Below are 16,448 nucleotides of genomic sequence, written 5' to 3'. Positions count from 1 at the left end.
ATTTAAATTAGACATAAAATTATATAAATACTATAAAATAATTAATTCACTGGTGCCACAAAGAATTTTTCAATATTAATTTATCTAGAATAATTTTAAATCTAAATTCACATGGTAATTCTAAAAATAAAAATCCAAACACACGAACTCGAATATACAATTTACATTAAAAATATTACTTCACATATTTGAATTTTTTTCTTATATATTTAATTAAATTTATTTTAATTTGAAAAATAAAGATCGTCTATTTTTAAATACTAGAAAATAAAGAAAAAAAATTACAGAATAAATGTGTGTTATTAAACATTGGAAATTATATTAAATCAAATATTAAAATAAATATATGAACAATTAATTTGCAAAATGATAGAATATATTAATCTCATTTTTAAAAGACGATTAAGTACAATGATTTAAATAATTTAGTTCTAGTATTCTGTATGGTCTAAAATTATTAAATTATTAATATTATATTTTTCATTCAATATTTTCATCTAAATGTTCAATTTTGTATTGACTTCTAAAAATCTTATAAAAAACTAATTAAAGGTAATCAGAATAAAGTTTTAATTTTTATATATTTCAATTTCTTAAATTCATACGATTTTAATGAATTAGAAATTCCAAAACAACGAAAGTAGTTTGAATAGGGTATATAGGTGAGGCATGCGCTATTCAATTTAAGTTTATTGGCTTTAAATAGTGTGCTCTAATTTGAAAGTATATACAAATATAGCAATAATGTTCGTGATTCTATAATTTATTGTAAAAAATCGTAATAGAACAGTTTAAAATTATTTCTCTAAAATAATTTTTTATTTGTATTGAATATAAATATACATATATATAAATAAATATAAATAGCAAATGGTGAATAAAATATGAAAAGTTGAATATAACGTACATAAATAAAATAATAAAATAAGTAGCTATGTTCAACCAATAGTATTTTAATCAATAATTAATACAAATATTTAGTTTTAAAATATATTTTATGTTTTACTTTGTTTAATTTTTTAATTTATTTTATTTTCAATAAATGAATGTCTTTTATAATTTTTTCTTCTAATATGGTACCGTTATTATTGATTTTTAATTGTCCTATTTGAATTTTATATCTTAATTCTATATATTGAAATTCTAGATTACTTTAACATTTATTAAACTAGTTACATATCAGTAATCTATTTTCTTTCAATGATCGAAATTTTACTTAATTTATATTATTAGCCATTAATTTGAAGATTTGTAATGTTAAGTTATACGTAATTTAAAAATTAAATTTTTTATTGAATTAAATTTTGATTAAGAAACGTGATAAACTTAAGCGTCCAATTTAATTTTAATTTTTCTAAAGCGATGTACATATTTTCTATTTAATGATCAATATAATTTCTGAGTTGTAGCTTAAAAATACTATAGTGATTTACTATATCAATTACTATATAACTCACATAATTAACATTATATTACGAATGTGAACTTCTAAACATCCATATATTAATTTTTAAAGTAATAATAAAACATAAATAGCTAAGTAAATTAAGTAAGATAGCTTTAAAATAATAAAAATTTAGGTATAAATAATAATTTTCATATCTTTATAATTAAATAAAATAGTCACTCTATACAGTAAACTCATATAGAAATAAACATAGACTGAATATGTAATAAGATAATAAACTAAAAAGAAAGAAATACGAAAGTATTTGCAACTAAATAATTAGTTAAAAGTTGCCCTTGCTACAATTTGTTGATACGTAGTTTAATATTCAACATAATTCTTGAAACTATTTTAAAAACAATTTTGAGAGAAAAATTATGATCTTTCAATTTTAAGAGTATTTATCAGTGTTGTGATTCTTAAATAATTATTACGAAATTTTTCAAATGACATTTTTTTTATTGTTTGTTTAGAAATACCATTGTTATTCATATAGTCATATAATTTATAGTATTTCAAGATAAATTTTACTATTATTTTTTCTGCATTATTATACATGTTGGAGAATAAATATAATCAAACAAACTCTTTTGTTTTTGATTCCATATTTATTATTTCTAATTATTTATTTAAGAAATAATATGAAATTTGTACTCTTACAAATTTAACTTTATAATTAAATAAGATGAAGTTTATTTATGTAGATGTTAATAAATTTCAATATAAAATGCTCTTATAAAAATAATATAAGAAAAATTTAAATACAATAAAAAAATCAGTATCGCATTAACATTTGAATTGTTTTATTAAAAGTATTTTTATTAACTGGGTAATACGTTTGTATTTATAGTGGTAGATAGAACATTACTTTCTTAATGGATAAATTTTAGCTCTACACCGTATTTGGTTCTCAAGTCTTTTGATTTTAATATCTTGTCTGAAATTCGCGGTATAAATATAAGAGTGCGATTTAATATATAATATTAATATTTTCAGATTATATTATAATATTTATATCTTATAAAATTTATAGTCTTTAGTTTTAATAAATCAGTTTTTATGCATAATTTTAGATCACTTTGTATCTTCTATTTTATTTTAATGTGGCGTATATAATAGAATAGTTTTTTATTTAATTTTTGTACTTTTATAAAAATTTGACTGTTACGTATGTGTGAATATATATATTAATTTTCTTTCAATAATCGATTTGCATAATTTTAATATTTATTTAATTTAAGTGCATGCTTATTAAATGTTTCAAGCAATTAATATTTGATATGTAAAAAATAATATTTCTTCATTGTAATGAAAAATATTTTATTATAGGCCTATGAGTATATACAAAGTAAAAATGGCAGCCGAAGTGAGGTGGATAGTATATTTATTCTTATTCTTATATTACATTTACACTAGTTATGCTGAACTGCCTCATCGAAAATTTGAGTATAAATATTCTTTTAAACCTCCATATTTAGCACAAAAAGATGGAAGTGTACCTTTTTGGGAATATGGTGGCAGTAAGTGTGCTAACCTATATTTATAATTTAAAAAAATAAAATTTTATATTTTATTTTTGTTTTAAAATGTATATAGATTAAACCTGACGATTTTCAGCATAAAGTATTTGTATAAAATTAACCGAAGATGAACATAAGTTATTTTTGTGAATTGAATATCATATACATCACATAAATGAAGACAATTAGTAAATACTTAATGAAATATTTTTTAATTATATTAATACATATACCATTTTATTTTAGATATAAAATAAAATATAAATATAAAATTTTATTTAAAATTTAATTATTAAATAAATAATAACAAATTTATTCAAATAAATTATATTTACTTATACTTTATATATCTATGAAATTAATACATTAAAGTTTTTTAAAATAAATTTCATGAAAAATGATCAAATATTTTACTACATATTCAAATATATACAAATATAATTTAAAACAAATATAATTATATAACCAATTTGTATTGATGAGTATTTTTTATTTGAAATTTGTTCTTATATTTGAACATTCTTTTATATGAAAGTATTAAAACCAGTAAAGGAAATAATATATTAAATGAAATATTGGAATTTAAATGACTTATAAATATTCATGTATATTTTTTGCTTATGAATCATCAAGAGTTATTATATTAAATGAAATAAAATTTCAATTAAAGAGCCCTTCTTTAATTTTTTAAAATTGTGTATAAAATGTTTTAAATTAAATGCTTATACAATGAATTAATTAATTTTGATATATATTTGCTGACTAGAATTTTTTTAAACAGTCCTTCATTTTTTATTTTCATTATTTTCATCTGTTGTTAATTTTTGGTTATATCAATTGAACTTTCATCTATTTAATTGATAATGGCTATTGCATATACCTTTCCCAAATGGTAGTATTGGTTGATTATAAATTTTTGTTAATAGTCATTTTAAGATTGTGTAAATGAAGGTATCATTGTCCATATATGAATAATAAGTGTGTGATCTTATGAAATTTTGAAATAAATAATACTTTTGTCACTGTAATTCTGTTTCTATTTGTAACATAGTCAATAATATTTATTAATTGACGTGTGAGATATACTTTTAAGTTTCATTAAAATTTTAATAATTTTAACTTAATAGTGTGAGATATTTTGTTAATAATATATTTTGTTTCTCCAACTTGTAAGAAGTTTTAATAAATACAACATAATCATAGATATTGGGAATATACCTTGTAATTGATGTGATAAGTTTAAAGAGTTGTCAAACAATTTTGTTTGGTAATTAGATGTTTATGTCAGGATAATACATTGTTCACTATATTAAATATTTAATTTTTCTCCAATTTATGTTTATCAAGTGTAATTTTGAATAACAAAATAATAATTAATATAGTATTTATTAAAAAATTATTAATAATAACCATAATACTATTTTAATATAATTAGAATGAAAAATTATTGAATATCAAGAAATTTATAATTACAGATTAGATACCTAAAACAATTTTAGGTGACTGATCTTTAATTGTATTTAAGTGGTTGAAATGATTTATTTTCCAGATGCCATTGCTAGTTCTGAGAATATTAGAATTGCTCCTTCATTAAGAAGTCAAAAAGGTAAGTTGTATGCAAAAACTGTATAAAAGTATAAACATTCTGATATAATTTTTAATTTTTAGGAGCAATTTGGACTAAGCAAGCAGTAAATTTTGATTGGTGGGAAATTGATATAGTTTTTCGTATAACTGGCAGGGGAAGAATTGGAGCAGATGGCTTAGCTTTGTGGTATACAACTTCAAAAGGATTTTACAATGGTACTGTTTTTGGAAGTTCTGATAAATGGATTGGGCTTGGTATTTTTTTTGATTCCTTTGATAATGATAATAAACGTAACAATCCTTTTATTATGACAATTCTTAACGATGGATCAAAAATATTTGATCATGCAAAGTAAGAAAAGTTATTTAATCTAATAAAATATGTATGTAAATATTTTATTTAATTAGTAATTAAATATAGAATTTTAAAATTCTAGTGATGGAGGTACTCAAGTTTCGGCTGGTTGTTTACGGGATTTTCGAAATAAACCATTTGCTACTAGAGCAAAAATAGAATACTATCAAAATTCTCTAACGGTTTGTATTATATTTTTAAATTTTAAATAAGTTACGTATCTACTTTTCTTTATTATATTATATTATGTAGTTATTATTTCACGGTGGTATGACAAACAATGAACTTGATTATGAAGTGTGTTTTCGACTAGAAAATGTATTTTTACCCAAATATGGATATTTTGGTATATCAGCAGCTACTGGTAAGATGGTTTATAATAATGTAATCTCTATTGAGGAAATATCAAATGTATTTAAAATAATTATGTATATTTTTAATTCTTTTACTTTTTATGTCCTCAATCTTTTACTTATTAAACATGTTATATATATATATATATATATATATATATATATTACGTTTATAAAGTTTTACAATTAATTAGAAATAATTAAGTTTTTGATCTATTTATTTATTCAAATTGATTTTGAAAGATAAAAAGTATCATTTCATATGGACATTATTATGTTTTTTATTTACTTAATTCTGGAAAAACAAAGAGACATTATATTGTTCTTATATATTTTTGCAATGAATTTTATTTAAATTTTTTGTTACAATTATTTAACAATTATTATTTAAATAGCTCTTCATGTGATTACATTTTATTTATTATTTTGACAGTCATGTTCTTATGTCTTATCAATTAAAAATAGATTCTATTTTGTGAAGATATTAAACATTGGAGATTTTTATAATTCCTGTTGGATAAATTCAAAAGTATGTACAAATAAAACAAATAAAATATTTTAATAATCGTGCATAAATTATATTAAGATTTAAAAATCATAATAATCAGAGATCCAATCATTAGGTTTAATTTTCCTTGCACATACTCATAGATTTATTATTCTTTACAATTACTTCTAAAAATTGTTACTCTTTTTAATGGATTATATCTTAAAGGCTGTTAAAATAATGATCAGATTAACTATTGAACTAATTGTTGATTTCAATATTGATATTTTGATCTTTATATATTGACCTTCCTTATTTTGATAGGATTTTTTGCCTAGTAAATTTTTATCGTGATACACATATTTACGTGCGTAATATATATCAGGATGCAGCGATATCTTTATCATAATCTCTATTATTTATTGATTAATGTAAGATAATTATTTTATAACATTTAAAGCATGTCCTATATAGCTTATGTCATTTTATCAAGAAAGAAAAAATAAATAACTGTAAGTAATACGTACTTTATTTTATTTACTGATTTTAGTCGTGATTTAATATACATTTTTAAGAATACTTCAGTTGATTTTGTACATAATGATCGGATATTGGATATATATGACTCTGAATAAAAAATGTAAATAATACACTTTTAAATATCGAAAACACTGTACTTTCTATTTCTTGAGATGCATTAAATTTATGCAGAAGTAATGAGTATTTCATGTTTAAATTAGTATACTGATTAGTTATGCAATAACATAAATGTCTGCAAGTTATTTGACGTAACGGATTTAATTATGTAATTAACGTACATTCATGATACAACATTTTGGTCACAGATTCTATACCATAATTGTCGTTTTTGTAAACCTACTAATTTACTGTGTTAAATTTTCTTAAATGTAAAAAGCTTAATTGTGTTTCATTTGTTGATACGTAATTAAATGCATAATGCATTCTTTATTACGCGAACAATAAGATTGGAGTGATGATGAATTTTGAAATAGAGTAAAATGATTTTTATATAGATACTGATGCGAGTATTTATAGTATTTACTTCGAATGATTTGCACATAGAAACTAATTTAACTACATTAAAAAATTTGTATTATAGAAGATTAAATTTATGATAAAATATTTACCTCTAACTTAATTTTTAAAAATCTTCATATCTCAATTTTTTCTATCATAAAGAAATATCATATGATCAAAATATTAATATATAATATATTTTAACTTTTATCGAAAATCTACACTATCAAGTTTGACACAACAGTCTCGAATTGATTTTTCAAAAGAAAAGTGCCCTATTATTCAGAAAAAAATAGTTTGAATGCTATTTGATACAAAATATCTTACAAGTATCTTATGTAGAAATAAAAACATCCAATAATGGATTCATATATTCTTAAAATGCTACTATTTGGCCTGAATTGACCTAATAACTTTTAATAAAACTAATTAGTAGGTTTTCTATCACTGACAAAATCTTTTATATTACATTAATTATACATTTATATTACATTAATTATACAATTTCAGATAAACAATATCTAGCATTGATTCAAAATAAAGATTTGAATAAATTAATAAAATCAGTTAACAGATATAATAATGCTACACAATTGTAAATTTCGGTTTGAGATTATTAAAATCATAAAATTTTCCGTGATAGTATTAATTCTTTCTCTAACAATTATTAGACAAATGGTTGATTATTGTTTTGATCGCGTGTGAAGAATCTAGTTAGTTCACTGAAGGGAACGTTTGCGAAAAGTATATTTTATTCCTCCAATTAATTCTATGTAGTTCTGAATTTCCAATTATCTATAGATGAATAGATTAAAGCGTTTAAACAGAACAACTATTAGAATAATTAAAAAAGAAGAAATATATATTCTTCCATTATGATTGTTAATAAGACTTTGTTCAAAATATAAAGAAAGGTTAAAAAAGATTTAAAAATTAGAAAGTATATATATATATATATATTATTGAAATGGAAAATTTTTCTGTTTATAACTGATAAACAATTTTCAACGATTATGTAACTAATCTGCACCATAGAATGCCATCACTGATTTTCAAATTAGTTATACAAATCATAAGAATGAAGATAAATGAAAAACTTCAGAAGGTCTAGTCTATGTATTAAACTAATATATTAAAATTCTAATAACGATTATATTTTTGAAAATTAACCAAGGTGATAAAAGAAGAAAAAAAATAAAAAGATAAGTAGAATAAAAATAAAAGCAATAGTGATATCGTGTTCATAATTTAAAAAAATATGTTGAATCAAAAAGAAATGAATGCTGAAATGTAATATAATTTTTTTATATTAAGAACGTTTTTTATGAGATATTTTAAAGTCTGAGAATTAATTGAAAATAATGTAAATGTTTAATATTTAAAAAAACCTTCGTAATCATGGAGAAAAATTAAAAATATAATTAAATAGTAAAATAGAGAAATAATTGGAAGTACTTTTCAGTTGAAATAGGTTTTAACTGCGTATACTACCATATGTAAAAATGTAGCTAGATCACTTATTCATATAGGGTTTTAATAAATAAAGCGGAAAAAATAATTTTTCTTATTTTTATTTTTCTCAAAATTATTTTGTATATTATTTATCTTATTATAACCTGAATTATTGAAGTATAATGATATACTTATATCTATCTAATTATTTTTTTTATATTTTTGGTCACAAGATCATTGAGTAGCTAATAAAGCATATCATGATCGTATTATAGACTAATAATTAAATATAGGATAATATACTTAAGGTATATAGAACTCGAAAATTTGATATGATGGAATAGACTATACACAAATGCAGCATCAGTGAACACTATAGATTAAACATAATAGTTGAAACTATAATAAAGGAATATTAATGTTATGAATATGTTCACAACATGTGAACATGAAAATTTGTTTCCATAAATTTTTAAAGAAAAATTAAAAAATAAATATAAAGTTTAATTTTAAATTAAATAGCTAATTGCTATAATACAGTGATTTAATTTTATCATATATATAAAAATAATAATGTGAAAAAGTTTTAAAATGTGAACATAGAATATTGTATATTGAGGGATAATTACGTATTACGGAATCAATAGTCAGATATGAGAAAGTGCAAATTACAAATAATACTTTATTTAAAAACAAATTCATTATGTTACACTTATAGAACACAATATGAAATACAATCGAATGAGATTTATACAAATTATTTTTATTTAATTATACAAGAAATATTAAAGATCCACTTACTAAATTACCTTCAAATGTTATACATTTTTAACATTCTTTACACAAAGATATTTCTTATCATGACAAAATTTTGTTAAGTTCTTGTAAATGCAAGAATAATTTTACGTGATATGTGAATATAAAGGTTAAAAAAACGAAGAATTGTCAAAAGAATGATATTTTTAATAGTACATTATTATTAACTATAATGTGATATAATCTAAATTACCTTAAGTAATTCAAACTAGTTTTGATTACCAAAAGATAATACGCTATCTATAGATAGCCATTTATAAGGTTTATAAATTTTATAAATAAGTTAAACAAGAAATTCCTGTAAATTATAAATGGAATTTATAAATACTAAACTGTTAAATTCAGTAGTTTGTACCTTTTACAAATAGCTATGTAACAAAATTATATAATACTATTCAAATGTTTTATTTACTTTAGTAAATAAGTATTACATTTATAAATGACGTTCTCAACAGAAACATCTTTGCTATAACAAAATTGTATAATTAATTACATATTAATATTGCATTATTATCAAATTTTTTATTAAGTTTATTGTTTGTTATTTTTATTAAATTTTTTCAATTATATAACAAATTCATTCGAAGTTATTTCATCACGATTATCGGTAATATATTTCATATTATATTTATTAAAAAAAAGAGAAAAAACAAATTAAATGCTTTTGTATATTTACTTTAAAATGTGTTTTATAAGTATTAATGGATCTATTTAATTTTTTAAAGTTGTGATACATTTTTAATAAAATTCATAGAAAAAATAGTGATTTAATTATTTTTTATGACATTGTACCTATTTTACTATTAATGTCAAAACCAGTTCCAATTTAATAAAATTTATGCGCTCATTTTTTGTTGTTTTGTTTCTATGATATACATTTAAAATTCTTAAAATTAAATTTAATATATAGAATGTGAATTGTATTATTCAATATACATACATAAAAATTGTTTATATAAATTTTTATTAATCAGATATTTAAAGATTAAAGATTCGTTTAATTTTAATAATACATTGTGATATTGCAGGTGGTCTTGCTGATGATCATGATGTTTTACATATTTTAACTACATCCTTATATCCACGTAGCCAAATTACCAGTAATAAAAAGGTGTCTACTGAAGAAGAGCTTAAACTAGGCCAAGAGTATCTGAGTTATCAAACTAAACTTGAGCGCCAAAAAGAAGAATACCACAAGTAAGCATATCGCTAAAAATTGTTGAAACAGAATATTTTTAATAAATTCCATAGGGTAATTTTTTAAAATCAATTTAGAAATCAAGTACTCAGTTATATTTTGTATTAATAATGTTAAATTAAATGTTTCAGAATTCAGTATAATATTTAACAATAAAATATATTATATTGATTGAACTTTGCAATATTCAAAAACTTCTATAAATTTTCTACAAATTAAAAATTCTGTTATGAAAGACCAACATTAATGTATTGAATGTTACGAATATGAATGTTTGGTATGTAATGTTAGCAGGAAAAAAAGAGGATAGTATTATATTTTATTTTTAAGTCACCGGAATCAATAGAAAATATTTTGATGTATATTCTAAAATATATAACAAATTTTTATTCAAGTAGAGTAATAATGAAAGATTAAATTGCTATTTATTAGCATTAGATATGTTTTAGTGTCAGATCTGTTTTGTTTTTGTCAGATTTGTTTTTTAATTATTCATTTGTATACATTATGTTTCTCGGAATTCTCCAAGCTTCTAAAGCCGTGCTTTCCCGGAATTTTCGAAACTTCTAAAAAAATTTTCTCCAACGTCTGCAATGTTTATCTCATTTCCACATAGCAACACCTATCCATTGCTGCCAGCTAACTAGGCTGGTGTGTGAATATTTAAAGCAAGCACACCACGAGACACTGCACTATTCAGCCACGGAATATTCAGCCATGAGTTAGTCAGTCAGGTGTTACTCAGTCACGCTTTCTCAGTAAAGCCATCAAATAAGGAGCACACGTCAATTTTTCAGTCCACAACAGTTAACAAGCAGTCAAGGGTGTTGACTGCATTACGAGAAAATATCTGACTACAAGAAGTATGGTATCTGTTCAGGATTGAACTACCCAGCAATAAAAATTTATTGCTTTATTTAATATGATTCTATTACATTTTTATTTCTTATTAATGCGTAATATTTGAAGTATTCGCTACGAAAATTCTCGATGAAATTTAAGCCTTATGCTGTATCCGCATAGCTATAATGGAAGATTCAAGAATCTACTAAAGCATGCTTTCCGAGAATTTGACAGGATTTTCAAGAATTACAAACTCTTAATGTACGCAATCATATATAAGGAAGAACGGACGACGAAGAAAATCAGTCTTGTTGAGTAAGTCAAAGTGAAATTAGTGCAAGTCATAACAGTTAAAAGTTGTACACGTCTGTCTACGGAAATCCGTGCAAGGTATACTTATTTGTTTACATTATTTATTATCTATTGCTGGGCAGCTATCGGTGCATCCTCCACAATTTGACTATAGTCAGACCGCATTCAGGACGACGACATAGACTAACATCTACAGCAATCTATTTGTATCATATATTATTATTGCGGCTCAGCGCCGACAATATCGGTCAGGCCTTCGAACTTGATTGTTATTACGACATATCGCCAACATTATCGGTCTGGTAACTCGGGATAGACTATCGTCACCTCGGCGCAGCATCGGCAGTATCAGCCGGGTCTCTGCAATCTGAATATTATCAGGCCGCAGAAGAAGCTGCCGATACTGTCTGGGAATTCCGGCGATGCCGTTATTATTCTGACAGTGCCGACATCCTCGGACAGGTCTTTGAAACTTGATTCTTATCAGACCGCTGAAGAGGCCACCGACATTGACTAGATAGTCCTCACAATTCATATCGCCAATGAGAGCGCCCATGGCCACGCATGTCTCGCCATTTCTTCGGTAATTACAGTTATGTTTCGCTAGTACAATTAAAGCGCCGACAGTTACTGCTTCCGTTTCACTGATACAATAAAGCACCTATAGTACGCAAAGACCACTCTCACCTTGCATACCTTTGTTTATACTGAATTTATGCACCAACATCCCCCTCCCCCATCACCGTTAAACCGTTGTACGGTCTAATCCAACCAGTTCTTGGTCTTCGGACCATTCTGGTGGCTGGATTTCCAAACAGTATCGAAATTCTTATCCTGAATGTATACCAGTATTCTGTATTGAAGTTAACTATTACACAAATAAGCCATACGCCCTTCAATTTAGTAATTATTAATGAATATAACAAACGATATAAAATAAATAATTAGATGAAATAATATATAATATTATAATATACGATATTATATATATATATATATATATATAACATAATAAAATATGTTTAACGAAGTTTGCATACACTGTTTATCTCTACAGTCCTTTGACTTAAGTCCTTACCTAAGCATCCGCTAATTGAGGCGATAAATAAACATGAACTATCGAACAACCCAAATTAAAGGGGACATAGCTGCGTTAGAGAAACTCCTCAATACCTATAATAAGGGGACAAAACAGTTACTAGCATTTGAAATCGCTGAAGATTTGTTGAACTGCATTATAGTACATCAGATCTCTCAGCAATTCGACCATACCACCAGGGAAATGTGGAAATCATCAATTGGCACTTCTACCTTATATCCGCGCCTCGATCAACTAAAGACCTTTCTAACATCTCGGCTGAAGACGCTAAACCAGGTCGAATTAATGACATCGCCCTAGATCATCCTAGATCAGCAGTACGGTTCCAACCTTTGGCAAGAAAAACATCAAAAACCTATAAGGTATCAGTGAACAATCAAACGGTTCATATGCGTGTATGAGTGCTGCACCAACACACATTCGAATCTTACATGTCCAAAATTTTGGGACATGACAGTAGTAGAGACAGCATTTAGCAATGCAACGCAGACTCAACTGTCTAAGACATCACAATATCAGATCGTATAGAACTTCTACAAAATGCAAGAGGTGTTCCAAACGGCATCATACTATGCTACACGAGGCATTCAAATCAGAAACTACTCCAGTCAATAGTTCAAACCTATCATCCAGATGAGATGATGGTGCAATCGTCGAAATACCAGTTTGTACCACCACAATTACGAAACCTGGCGAGCGGTTTTCCGTTGGCAATATGGTATGCAACTCATCAAGATGTTATTACCGCAAATAACGCGGATCATAATCTGGCCACCTTAATTACGTTTTACGATTGCTCTACAAAAATTCTTGAATTACGGTGGTATCGACAACAGGAAAGATATCGGTACAAGATGATAACATTAATAAACGACTCATTTTATCTGAAGTGGCTCAGATATTTGATCCATGGTTTGTTTCACCTATCATGATCAAATAAAAAATCATCGTGCAGGAGCTGTGGTTATACAAGCTCCAATAGGAGGAGACGCTATCCTCCAAATTGTTTTCAGAATAGCTTATCATTAGAAGAGGTCTCACCGATTTTACCAAAATTACAATACCACGTTGGCTCACTATAAAAAGCCCTTCACGCTTAAAGCTATATGTATTTTCTGATGCATCTCAATTAGTAATATCGGCAGTCATGTGCATATCCGTGCAGTATTCTAATTGGTGTTTTCCAAGACTAAAGTGGCACCTCTTAAGAGAATCACAATACCAAGATTGGAGCTAGCTATCGACCATTGGCAGTTCGAGCCAGAAAATCAACCATTTTTGAACAATACTTTTTATTTATATATTGCTATCAATTTATTATTCTATATATCTATATATGCTATCCAAATTTTTATATAATAAAAAAATTATAAAAAAATTAACGATAAAAATCAGCGTGACGTGATTATATATATTTTTTATCTACATGGTATCTATTTTATGTAGTGATCAGTAGCATAACATATTTTTAAGGTGTAAGAAAATTTGTGTAATGCATAGTCCCATCAATTATTTAGGTAACTTACCAAAAGTCAAAAATATTCCTTGGCAATTATACTAAATTTTAAATTTCAATTCTTTAATTGATGATGTACTTCGTTCTACAGAAGTTAGTTTTGTCGTTTGATAAAATAAATTGTAATAAAATTTAAATTCAAATTTTTATTGGAATTGAATTTAAGTAAATTTAATCAAAATAGTATTACTACTAGTTATTTAGCCTAACACCCCTGACAATTAATTGTAATAAAAATAATTAAATGCATATACTTAAAAATTTTTGTTTATAACTAGATCTAAAATATTACACAAATATCTTTTGTGTTATAAAATATAAATTCTTTGGTAGTTGCAAAGTGTTTTTTAAAATTTCATCTAGTATATAATAGTTGTATGAAAGTTTAATATTTAAATGAATTAATGTAATAAAAACTTGTTAGTTGATTTTTAAATGCGTTAATAAGATAAATAAATGGATATTATAATGCAATTAGTATACTTTTTGTAACAATTAAAAATGATTTGCTAATTATATTTTTGTCTTAATATATTCGAAGATTTAATAATTTCGAAGTATACTCTCTTTTTTATATCATTGGATAATTTTAAGAAAGCTTTTAGTTTGTTAACTTACAACTTTGATTATTCTATATACAATATTTAAAATTGATTGCTTAAATTTTGTATAAAATAGCGAATTGAATTGATAACATATAAAACAACACGAAACAGGACTTGTACTATGTTTAATTGTTTGAAAATCGACAGATTATTAAACATTCTTTGATAAGAAGAGTTCATACATTTTAGTGGATGGATCATTTTTATATAGTATGTAGCACATAAAAAACATTAATTTCAATTTCAAATTTACATCATATTAATTTTTTAAAATTCATGTTTTTATTATTTATAACAGTATTTATTACTGTAAAAATGAATATAAAAAAGTAACTCATTAACTTTTAGAATTGTATATTTACGTATTATACCATTATAAAAATTATTATATGGCCTTTGATTTATTTAAATACAATTTTAGAGAACACCCAGATGAAAGGCACGAAAAAGAATTTGAAGAATGGTTCGAAAGTGAAAATCAACGAGAATTAAAACAGATTTTTACAGGACAAATGCAAATATCTGATACTATGCGATCAATAAATAATAAATTAGATGAAGTGGTTGGAAAACAAGAAAGAGTATTGAGTCTTATTTCCCAAATTCCATTAGAAGGTAATTTAAATTGTATACAATAAATTAAATTATAAGATATACTATGGACTCTTTCAACTGCTTTTTAAAGATAGCAAAATAATGCCATCGTAATTGAACCATTTCACCTTTATTGTTCAATTTGTTATAATATCTTTCATTTCATTTTTGTAATTTATCGTTTTTTCAACTAACTATACATTTTTTTAATTTTATTTTTCTTTTTAAACTTAAAATTAATTCGAGGAATTGTAATGTAAAAATGTTTAGAAATTTTTTAAATGATTAACATTGTTAATCTTCTATTAATTGAAAGTAAATAGTTTTAGATAAACAAAATAGTCCACGTCAATTTTTATTTTATAATTTTAGAAATATTTTTCCTTCAAATCTATTTTTTATCTAGTTGCAGCGAAGGAATCGTAATCATCATTCAACATAAATAGATTATTCGTTACGAATATTGTTCAAATAATTATTAACTATTTTGTATTAATCAAAATAAATTACGGGTTTTTAAAATCATAAAAAGATTATATTTTAAACTGTTTATCAAAAAAATTGTCAATGATTATCCGTTTACAATATATATTCGTTTTATTAAAAATAATTTTTTCGGATATTTAGTAATTTTCAGTATTATTACAGCTCGATCACATGAAGGTAAAATTCAATCTAATCAAGCATCGCAAGTTTTTGAGACTATACGAAGACAAGAAATAGATTTTTTGTTAACAACTCAAAATAATATATTAAGTGCAGTACTCGAACTGAAATCTGTAGTAATAGAAGTTCAATCAAAAACTGATAATATTTTAAATAATCAAGCTCGAAATCCAACAGCAAAGGTAAATTAATTTAAATTTACAAATCAATAACTATTAATCAGTGAGATATCAAGTAAAATATTTCCTTTATTTAAAGGTTGAACCTCTGAGTTATGATTATCAATCCTTTATAACAGAAATACGAGATGGATTGAATACTCTTAAACGAGATGTCTTACAGACTAACACAAAACTTAATAGCCTTAAGTTAAACTGTCCTGCTGGAAATTGTCTTACTACAATAGTATTTATAATATTTATAGCTGTTCAAATAATTATTATATTGGGATATAATATATATAGGTAGTTTTTCTAGCCTCCTAAAAAAAATATATAAATTAATATCGTATTTTTATTTACAGAGATAATAAGGAAGCACAAGCAAAAAAATTTTATTAA

At 24.1% G+C, this 16,448-nt stretch overlaps 1 protein-coding gene across 1 annotated transcript; it reads left to right on the top strand.

The window, feature by feature from the left end:
• Window positions 1-2,776: 2,776 nt before the first annotated feature.
• ergic53 (lectin, mannose binding protein ergic53) lies at window positions 2,777-16,448 on the top strand. The gene is made up of 10 exons (XM_011505508.1): window positions 2,777-2,967; window positions 4,517-4,573; window positions 4,636-4,906; window positions 4,992-5,091; window positions 5,162-5,273; window positions 10,084-10,252; window positions 15,050-15,243; window positions 15,871-16,070; window positions 16,147-16,352; window positions 16,412-16,448. Exons 1-10 carry the CDS (start codon window positions 2,781-2,783, stop codon window positions 16,446-16,448), a joined length of 1,533 nt encoding a protein of 510 aa, XP_011503810.1. The 5' UTR covers window positions 2,777-2,780.

The sequence above is a fragment of the Ceratosolen solmsi genome, unplaced genomic scaffold (assembly GCF_000503995.2).
Source record: "Ceratosolen solmsi marchali unplaced genomic scaffold, CerSol_1.0 scaffold108, whole genome shotgun sequence".
NCBI lineage: Eukaryota > Metazoa > Arthropoda > Insecta > Hymenoptera > Agaonidae > Ceratosolen > Ceratosolen solmsi.
Note: the sequence above shows the minus strand (reverse complement) of the source record. Positions and strands in the feature narration are given on the sequence as shown.